The 11,090-nt window shown below is 32.5% G+C and overlaps 1 protein-coding gene across 1 annotated transcript; it reads right to left on the bottom strand.

Annotated features, from left to right (window-relative positions):
• Positions 1-5,531: 5,531 nt before the first annotated feature.
• Positions 5,532-9,966, bottom strand: LOC134236282 (achacin-like). The gene is made up of 4 exons (XM_062718462.1): positions 9,575-9,966; positions 7,455-7,556; positions 7,014-7,256; positions 5,532-6,258 (listed from the first exon to the last, which is right to left on the bottom strand). Exons 1-4 carry the CDS (start codon positions 9,841-9,843, stop codon positions 5,652-5,654), a joined length of 1,221 nt encoding a protein of 406 aa, XP_062574446.1. The 5' UTR covers positions 9,844-9,966; the 3' UTR covers positions 5,532-5,651.
• Positions 9,967-11,090: the final 1,124 nt, after the last annotated feature.

Raw genomic sequence — 11,090 nt, 5'->3', positions numbered from 1 at the left:
CGTCTCTTACGTTTCATTTTTCTTATACTGCCGATTGCTGTTTCTCGAAACAAGACCGTCCTCACTGCATGTTTACAAGTTTTGCCCCTCCATTTATTCAACATTTCCATAAACTAAGGATCACATTAATCGCTAAAATTTCCCAAAATTCTACAATGCTGCAGTCAGTCAATTAAAAATATCCATTCATAGAAAGCACAATACAAATCATCGTAAATAAGGTGCATGTTGAATCACTGTTTACAATCATATAGAGTGGAAGTCAAACTTTCTATTTCACGTCACCAACCCTGACCAATCACAGCACTGAAATAAGTCACGTGCTTAACAACGTCACGACTTTGGAATGTGGCCGACAAAATGAAAGCCAAAGGTTTGTTTTGAAAGTGCTTTTAGTTTTAATTAATAACTTCGTTAATTAAACGAAGTTTATTAACATGAAAAATGACGAGGAATTCAAAAAATAGGTTATTTTTGCATTTTATTGCCTTTTTACCGAAATCGTCACGCTGACGCGTGACTCTCTTATAGAGAAAGAGCACGTGCTATTTCCATGTTATTTGGACGTAAAAGTGCAGTTGTCCCGAAAATGATGTTAGAAACAGAAGAATAAGGATATTATATGATTTTTTGTATTAGGTACTTTAAACTCTAGGGTGATAATGCAAAATATGATCTACACAGTATTTATAGCCAACTCTTAGGAAAGAGTTTTTATGTTCCTTAGTTCTCTGTCGAACGACTAAGCTTGTTTTTTTCTACAGCAGGCAAACGAAATAACATCATGTAGAAGTGAAATATGTCATTTGTTAAAGTAATAGTAAATGAAAAAAGTAAAACACAGTTTAAAAAAATGGGATCATGAACAGGGGACTCAAATATAGAATATAACAAAGCTTATGCAAATTATTGCATAATCTATCCCCAGCACCAAAATGGCATCGTAACCTGACTTGCAAAGGAAGAACCCTTGGTTCAACCACACAAGAATACAAATTCAAACCTGTAATCTTCACAAGGTACAGATCAATTTGCCCCCCTCCCCCCTCTTCATTGACATCAATAAATTTAAAAAAACAGATATACAATATGCCCGAAACTGCTGACTGCTATCAACAAAGGGAGTATAAACAAAATAACAAACAGCAGCCAACTCTCACAAGAAAAATTTTGTGGATCCAACTGGCGAGAAACACAGAAGCTCGGTTTTATTTATACTGTCTCGCCCATTAACATCATAATTACAAATTGAATTTAATTAAAAATCATTTTAGACTTTTTTTACAACTGTTAACGAAATTTATTAATCAGCAATTACATTGAAAAGAAAAAAAATATTTTAACGCTGCTACTCCGAAAAGAAATGGTAACTGTCATGCCCAAACTCAATAAAGCATTTTCTATCATGTAACAGAAAACGACGACCCTTTAAGGAAATCCATTGGTGTTTTGTTGTTATAACAAAAATTAATCACAAAGCTTTTTTTTCACATTTTAGCTCGTACACGAATTTAACGGACAACTCTCGTGTATATAGCTTTAAAAAATGTCAGAAATTTTCTTATCAGTCATCTATAAATCAACTAATGCAGAAATATTTTGAGGAATTACATATGGATTAATCTTATTACATATTATGTGAATGACAACGTATGATGTTCCTTCCTTCAAGTTTTCAATAAATCGTTTGATAATTCAATGAATTTAATTTTCAAATGCTTTAAACATATTGATTAGTGTTTAGTAAATTTAAACAATATGTTGATAACGAATAGTATCCAAGCTCAAAAGTTCATTAAACAAGTCAAAATTTTAGCGTTGCAAACATGAACCTCCAAGCATCAGAGTTGGGACCAGGTGCAATAGAGGAGCAAGCATCTACAGCAGACAGGTCATAACCGCCTCGTGCTCCTTGTCAAGATCAGAAAATAATGGGAAAAACCGTCGACAATACAGTGTGCATCAAAATGGCCGTACAATTAATAATTATTTTATATCCTCACGTCACATTGAGGAATCAGATGACTGATAGAGCTAACAGAGAGTAATACTACATGTATATAGATTTTATTGAAAGTGCGCAGGTTACTTAATTATTAAGCTGTTCAATTTTTACTTAACTGTTTATCTTTTTTTCCAATAAGCAATAAGAAAAAATTGCACTGATCTCTTTCTAACCGATTTTTTTCTATCTTCACTCCGATACTTACGATATTTCTTGAACGTGTGTAATTATAAATTGTCCATGAAAGCTTTACAAATGGCGATGCGCCATTCAAAACATGATTTTAACGCAATAGATATCTTTTCATGATAACAGAAGTTAAAGGTAATACAACCTGTTTAAAATTAGAAGAAAGATTACCTTTAATTTGCCCTAGACTGAGAAAAATGCATATGCTCACTGAAATAAATTCCATTTTTTTCTGCATGTACATGAAACAAATAAAAAATCTTTAAAGAATAATTACTTTTTAGATATATATATATATATATACTACAGAAGTCAACTCGTAAATATTTATAAGGTATTGTTGGCATCCTTGGGAAAACCATACATTCTTCTTACGGAGAAGTACTTTACAAGAAATGAAACATTTCAATCACGCAATATATTATACATTCTGCTAATGTAGGTTGCAATGTTAATATGCTCTAATCGTCCCGATAAAAAGGAGCGAGGCTAAGCAAAATAAACATTTATTCATTTCATTTTATACACAATGACACATTAGCACTCCTGAGCTCATCAAATAAAAGCTCGTCAAATAAATTCACTGTGCATCCAAACCACAGATATAATTAAATGCAATGTTTAGCAGCAAGCAAACTTTTTGCAGTTACTGTTTTACTTTAACATTTTTAAGGACCCTCTTAATTTACACAAACATAAATGATTTTTGGACTCTAGGATATTTATGTTGAATAAAAGGGTAAATATTGAGCTTATCAATATAATTTTCAATATTTGTTACGAGTTATTTACCCCTAGGAAAATGTTTGAACATAAGTCTATTTGAACAGAAATCATTGTTATTTATTTCTATGGAGAAAGAACACGTAAATACTATGTCCAATTAATTTATGGTGGCTTAAGAATACATCAATTGAATAAAAATTGAGTATTATACTGTAAGTTTAAATTTATTAGAATTTAGATCTAAAGGCAGATCACTCCAACTGCTGAAAAGACCATAGAATCAGAACAATTAAGTACACAGTGCAGAAAGGGTTCTTAATTGTGCTGTTCTGAAGAAAGTAGCTCAGAAGTATGAAGATGGATTATCAAAAATCAAGCTCAATTTTCCATTATAACAATGCAATTAAAGGCATAGGAAATGTTGACCTGTTAAAAACATCAAGGTGGGGATTAAGTGCCATGAAGGGATATGAATCTTTCGCTGATCATTTAATCCTGTGATGTTCTCATTACCCTGTGAGATGACGCAAACGGAAAATAATACATAAAAACGATTGTTGAATATTATAATTAACAAATTATATGAAAATAGATAATTGATGTTGTTTTGAAGTTTTTGAATGGATTCTCTATCAAATGAAAGCAACAAAAAAACTATTGATAAGGGAAGATAAAAATAACCAATGGAAATTGGGGGAACTTGTTGATTGATTGTATTTTTGCTGAACGCCCTTTTCGAGAATTTTTCGAGAATTTTTCCTTCATATGGAGGCGCCACCACTTGTCGGTGGAGAGCTGCAAATTTTTGTCTACTCGGCACTCAGAGCCAACAAGCAGGGAGGGATCTTTGTTATGCCAGTAAGTAAAGTAAGCCAACATTTTTTTTATTAAATGGTTTACGGGATTTTTTTTTAATTTGGTCGGGGGGAGGGATAAATAAAAATTATATAACATTCCATAATCTCCGCAGTTGACTTAAAGAATTTTAAAAAAAATGGAAAAAGTGTACGATTTTTTGATTTTCAATACTTCGATAAGAATTGCTATAGATATGGTGTGAGGCTTAAAATATGATAACAACAACACAAATATTAAAGTACACTATTAAACCCTTAGGAGGAATGGGGGAATCTAAGGATTTCCTTATCAAAATATTCATTATGACAACAAGATGACCAAAGAAAGATGTTTTTATTAAATGAGAACATCACTATGTTCAAAGTACTGTAAAAATCATGAACCAACAAATGAAAAATGGGAAATATTGTCATAAAGAGAATCTGATAAAAACCCCGATCGCGAACCAGAAATTGAACCTGTATTTTACAATGCAGCACATGTTTTATGCAATTAATAAAATTTTTAAAGCTTGATTAAGTTAAAAGGAATATTCAAAATATAGACATATCTAAAATTAAAACCATTTCGTTTGCAATGTTTTTATCTATTCTATAACTGTTTAACACACAACAAAATACTTAATACAAATGTCCAGTCTGTACATGTAAAGTGCTGCATATGATCTGTTTAAGATGTTACAAGTTTTAAAACGTTTCATGGATATACATGCAAGTTAGATAGGTCAAATTTTGTTTTTCACAAAATTCGGACGTCCATATTTTATTTCCACTTTTCTATCATTTTCATCAAAGGTTTCAAAATTGTAAAAGAGAACTACTGTATACGGTACCCCACATCGAAAGTGGCAGTCCTGTCAACATATTCTCTAGTTATTTCTTTAATTTCTTTTTAATTCCAACTTAACTTCGTCATCAGATGTACTGTGATTGAATTTCCTGTTCACTATGGTTGACTTGTAAAAACTAACGTGTATTAGGACGACGTATTCTCAACTTAATTGAAATTTGACATTTATGCATCCATGTTGACACGTTTTATACACTTCCGAAATATTGATAACAAACTTAAATTGATTGGATGATAACTAAGGCTTTGAATGAAACAGCCAATCAGAATTCCCGACTTATTTGCACACAATTTTATTATTATTATTTTTTTTTTGCTGCACATGCATTGACGATCGATGGGAAATTTAAAAATAAAATCAACAACAGGGACTTTTATTTTTATTTGTTTTTAGCTAAAATTGCAGTCGGCACTCCGGTAAACCATTTTATTAAACAAAAATTGGCCTAATGGTTTAAATTTTATGTGTTCAAATTGTGATCATTTTGTGTTGTAAAATGAATGTGCTTGTCTATATATTTATATTTTGTTATTGTTATAAAACATTGAAACATTGAACCTTTTAATTCAACAGTCTTCAAAGTTTTTCTCCGTGGAATATATAAGAATCCAACCCTATAACGTTTTGCAGTTACTGATTTCTACAAGAACCGCTGGCACTAATGACATGACATAACAGGATCACAATATGACGCAAAATAAATTGTTTGAAGAAATGATTTATTAGCCATAACAATATGTTGTCAATAAACAAAGTAATAATATTAAATCCGACTGAGAGAACAAGTATATTAAACGTATGCAATAAAGTGAGAGATTCATAATACAGCTTTCAAACAGCAATAAATGCATTGTTATTTATAAAATATATATAATTATTAAAACTATGTATGTATTGTTGACTTGTTGTTACAAGAATTATCAGTAATTTTTCAATTTTTCTGAAAACAATTGACTGACAACGTTTGATAAACACTGTGTTTACATAATATGTTTGTCTTCCTTAACTAAGCAACAAGGAAATTCATTTTTTATCCAAGTTATAAAGATAAGGTGGAACTCCAAAGCTAGTTAATACGTCATCAGCCGCCTCCAACGAGCTCTCCCCCCAACCATTATGCTCTGCTCCCCAATAACCATGCACAATAAATATATTGTCTCCAGACAAAGGCGCTCTCAGATAGTTTTTAATGTCGTACCATCTTGATCCGGGTTTCCAAGAGACCCAGCCACCATTGTACGGGTACTTGTCCCAAGCAAACATCATTCCATCCACAGGAGCAGGGAGATGTCTCCGGTCTATCTTGTAAACTTTGGAAATCTGACTATGTGCGTGTCTTACAACCTCGTCCGTTACCCGGGTATCATCATTTCTTTTGCTTATGACGTTTCCTCTTTGTTGAAGATGACTCCAGAACGCGACATCATCAAAGTCAGCATACGACATGAGAAAAACTGCTTTGCCAGTGCGAGATATACCCCAATGGAAGGACTGTCGGTATGGAAGATCTGAATGGGTAAACGTGAAATTGTATCGCTCATTAAGCCACCAAGGATAATCGTACACAAGGAATATCTTGGAGGCTTGAACATCAATCACCGAATTTAGTGCCTTCTGGAAAACTGGATTGTTGGAGTTTGGCATCTGAATCCGCTGTATAGCTATCTTTGGTAAAGCTAGTATAACATTACGAGTAATCACGCTGAAGTAACTACTTGTAGGAATAGTTCTACCGTTGATAGTTCTTGTTCTTCTAAACATCAATCGGTAGAGTCCTCTTTTTATTTTCGATATTTTAATTAGTTGGCTGTTTGGATGATACCGGTGTCTACAACAGGAATTGAAATTATTAAAATGAATATTGATACGATGATCGACTTGAAAAGACAAAATGATACTTCGAAGGGCAAAGTCGAATACTTATATCTTTGGAATGTTTACTGATTAAATACAATTAGGAGAGACAAAAATCTACATCATATAATAAACGAGATACATGTAATTTCTGTTCTGTGCGTTCAAAACAGACGTCTTTCCGTCAATTAAGTATGAAGCTACTTTGTTTCTAAATACCGGTAATCTCCCGTTTTCCATGAAGCAGTCAAATAGATGGGTGGAAGATGAAGGTTTCTCATTTAATTTATGAGTATAAATGCCTTCCCATCGTAGCCTTACTAGATGAATGAATGCCTTATTTTTGTATGTTCATTCAAATTACTGAGCTATATTTTCTTGAACTGTTTTTTTTTTCACCATTTAATGAAACATATGGAGATAACGAACAGAATTGAAAATAGAAAAAAAACTTTGAGATTGGCCAATACTCAATACAATACTCAAAATTTGTAAAATTTATCTTTTCTGAAAATATATCTTTGACAATACCTTCTTGGGTTCCTTGACAGGAATCGTCTCATAAATCCCATGGGATATGAACCAAGTCCTGTGGGTATAGTTACCATCCGTGGAAGTCCATTGGGAGTAGTGTTCTTTTCGAATCCTCGTCTTGCTTGAGGAAACCGTTCAATGCTTTGGTCATCTCCCAAACCATATTTGAATATAGAGTTGTCACGTATATACTTGTATGCCTCATTACTTATTCCAGTTTTTCGTAAAACCTCTTCGTAGCTGAAAATGATTTTGAAGATTTTTAGGGTTGAGCTATTTTATGACACTGTCACATAAAACACTGGATATCAAACTTCAAGATATTGTTTATTCTTATGTTGCCAATATTATAGCAATAAATCATTATTTTTTGAAAATATAATCTCATAACTGCAACTGTGTGTGCAAACAAATTGAATAACGCGCGTTTTAACAAACCTCTGCAAATATAAAGGTACTCCATCTCTGAGAGTGACAGCAGTAAAAAGTTCTGTATTTGGATCAGAACCGTTATAGTTTGTAAACCATTCAGATAGTAACCTACAGCGTGAGAGAAAAATTTTCATTACAATCCTGAATTGGTAATGAACTCTTACATTTTTATAACTGAAGAAATATTCTGTTATTTACAATATAGATAATAAATTATTCAGTTACGCCGATCTTAATAAATCATAAAAAAGGTAATGCATAAAAAATCTCGTTAATCAATATTTGGTGCCTTAAAAAGACAAGGTCTTGATATACCAGGTATACTACAGTCCCAGCAGGCACACAACATTGAATAAACTTTGAATCAACGTTGTTTTTCTATGTTGATTCAACATTGATTTTATGTTAGATTTTGAAAATTTGTATCAACGTTGAAGTCTTAACATTGAATCAACATTGACAATCAACGTTGATTATATGTTGAAAAACAGTTGATTCAACGTTTATTCAATTATTTATTTTGGAAAGGGGAGTGTCATATAGTAATAATTTACTTACTTAAAATTTCAACCGTTTTATTGCACGATTGCTAGGATGCCTTCATAATTGTTGAAGGGATAGCGACCCTCTCATAAGACAAATAACTTTCACAGTACAAAATAGTAATACTACTCAAAGTTTTCATATTCAGTTTCCTGAGACCTCTGAGTAGTCAATTTGATGAGATGAAAAATACGATGGAAACATTACTTTCTATTTCTTTCGCAAATTTCTTTGTTATTGTTTTATTATATTTAACAATAAAACATTTAAATCCAACATCAAATGCCTTATAAATAGAATAAGTTGTATCTTTTTAAGTACCATTTTAAAAATGGTTTAATATTTCAAGTACTTAATACAGTATTTTAATTAGAATGACTTTTTTTCACCTGAAGAAATATTTAGAAGAAAGATAACTCCTCATCACAGATATATTTTTTTCTTACAACATTCAACATTGTGATTTTCTGACTTAGGAAACATCGCTCCATGATGTTTTCTAACATGATTTAAATAGGTATAATAGTAAGTATTATTTTCATATGCACCTCATACATATTGTAAACAGTAAGTGTTTAATTTCCTATCAATAGTTAATTGTGTTACAATAATTTTCACCAAAATACATTTTATAAATTAATCATGTTACAAAACCCGAGCATTTACAAACGTTTTGTATTTTCACATGTGGTCATGAAATAGTCCAGAACATGAAACCATTACAAGGTAAGATGCAAATCTTATACGGTACAACTTTTGATGCACCAGATATGCATTTCGACAAATTATGTCTCTTCAATGATACTAGTACTCTGACATGCCGAAATGTTTTCTTTAAAGAGTATTTTTTTTATTAAATCTTGTTGTTGAGTCCTGAGGGTTGTGTTTTGCTGTTTTTAAAAATATTTTCCGGATGTCCTACTGCGTATGCTTTTAATTCGTACTTTGGCAAATTCGTACTGAATTCATATTTATCATTGAATGTGTAAAATTCCTATATCTACCATTCTTGTTAGTTATAATAGTTAGTAATGATATACGGTAGTGCGACTTTATCAAGTCCGACCTCGTTATGGTCCGACAGTGTTATAGTCCGACACTATCATAGTCCAAATTATCTATCAGCGAAAAATAGGATTGGACCGCTCAGCGAAGATCCGACGTTGAATCAATGTTGGCAATTCAACTCAATTTGAATTCAATGTTGATTCAACGTTAAATTTTCAACGTTGAATCAATATTGTATCTAGATTTATCAACGTCTAAACCCAACTTCAACTAATATTCAACGTTTAAACAACGTTGTGTGCCTGCTGGGGTAATTTATAGATCTAGATTTCATTTATTAAGCAATTTCAATCATTCCATATCGTTTACATATTAAGTATGTTTAATTAACAGATAATTAGAACAAATTGAATTAATTCTACCAACAACAGATGCATTAAATCTTCAATTTATATCAATGTACTGAAAGAGTTGCATGAAATTTTTAAAAAGCATATTGATCAAGTTTCAAGAATGCAATAGCAATGAACGCAAAACTTTTTTGAGCTTCCTTTCAGAAAAGTCTTAAAACTCACCTTTTTAATTCAGCAGGATTTTTTCTTTCCCCTGGGCTAAGTCTGTAGGGGTTTTTGGACGTTTCCAACTCAGGGATAGACATGTGAGTGTTTCGCAGGAAAAGGCGGGTGCGTTCGGGAATCCGACCCGATTCTTCAACAAAAGGAATGAATGTTAACCCTAATTCTCTACCGGCTTTAATCATCCTGAGATGGTCTGCTGGTTTTAACCTCATGGCTCCAAAATCTACAGGAAGGTCGGGGGCGTCTGGAAAAGTTCTTGTGTACATCCTGCCTCCAACACGATTTGAGTATTCATAAATTCCTATTCGGAGGCCTTTGTTCCTGAGCCTCCACCCTGTGTAGGCCCCCCCAATACCGGCCCCAATAATGGTTACATCCTCCACTTGTTCACCTTCAAAGTCAAAAACATTTATCAGTATCGCAAAAGTGACAAAAAGGTTCAGAAAATGATGTTAGATACCCGAGAAATAAGAAAAAAAGAGACGATATAGATTTCTGTAATAGGTACTTTACACCCCAGGGTGATAATTTTGTTTTCACGGCTGAGTGTGGAAGGCTGCAAAATATAATCTTCATGTACACAGTATTTATGGCCAACTCTTAAGACAGAGTGTTTGTATTCCTTAGTTCTTCTGCCGAACGACTGAGCTTGTTTTTTTAAAGCAGGAAAAACAAATAACATAATGTAGAAGTGAAATATGTTATTTATTAAAGTAAATGACGAAAGAAGTAGAACACAGTTAACAAAATGGGGGTCATAAAAAGGGGACTCAAATATAGAGTATTACACATCTTAGGCAAAATATTGCACAATCTGACCCCCATCATTATAATGACATTGTGACATAATGTAAATAAGAAAAAAGGGGGTCACCCAGACAAGCTACGAACCTTGTAATCTTTCGCAAGGTACAGAATTCATGTATTTCAAGTTTACCCCCTTATAAATATCATTAGATTCAAAAGACCTAAACTGCTGCATGTCATCAAAAAGGTTGATAAAACAAAATAACAAACAACGGCCTATTCTTAGGCAAGAGTTTTGTGGATCCAGCCGAAAAGAAACACGGAAGCTCGGTCTGATCTATAGTATCCCGCCCATTGACATTATAATTACAAATTGAAATTAATTAAAAATCCTTTTAGACTTTGTCTACAACTGTTTACCAAATGCATTATTCAGCAATTACAATGAGAAGAAAATATTATTTTTTTTACGCTGCTACTCTGAAAAAGAAATGGTAACTGTTATGTCCTTACTCAATAAAGCATTTTATATCATGTAATTGTTTGAGAGAGAAAGAAAACTACGATCCTTTAAGGGAATACATTGGGATTTTCTTGTGCGAAAACTATAATAGAGAAACTCTTTGATTTAATAACGTATGTAACTAACATTGACAACAGTGTACCTGCAATGATTTGGGACGATCTACCGTCTAACTAATTTAAGGGAACGATTCAAAATACAGGTACATTTACTATAGGATTTTACAGGAAAACGTCAAATTTT

The sequence above is a fragment of the Saccostrea cucullata genome, unplaced genomic scaffold (genome assembly GCF_032062105.1).
Source record: "Saccostrea cucullata isolate Sc308-1 unplaced genomic scaffold, CSIRO_AGI_Scuc_v1 ctg87, whole genome shotgun sequence".
Taxonomy (NCBI): Eukaryota; Metazoa; Mollusca; class Bivalvia; order Ostreida; family Ostreidae; genus Saccostrea; species Saccostrea cuccullata.
This window is presented reverse-complemented; position numbering and strand designations above follow the sequence as displayed.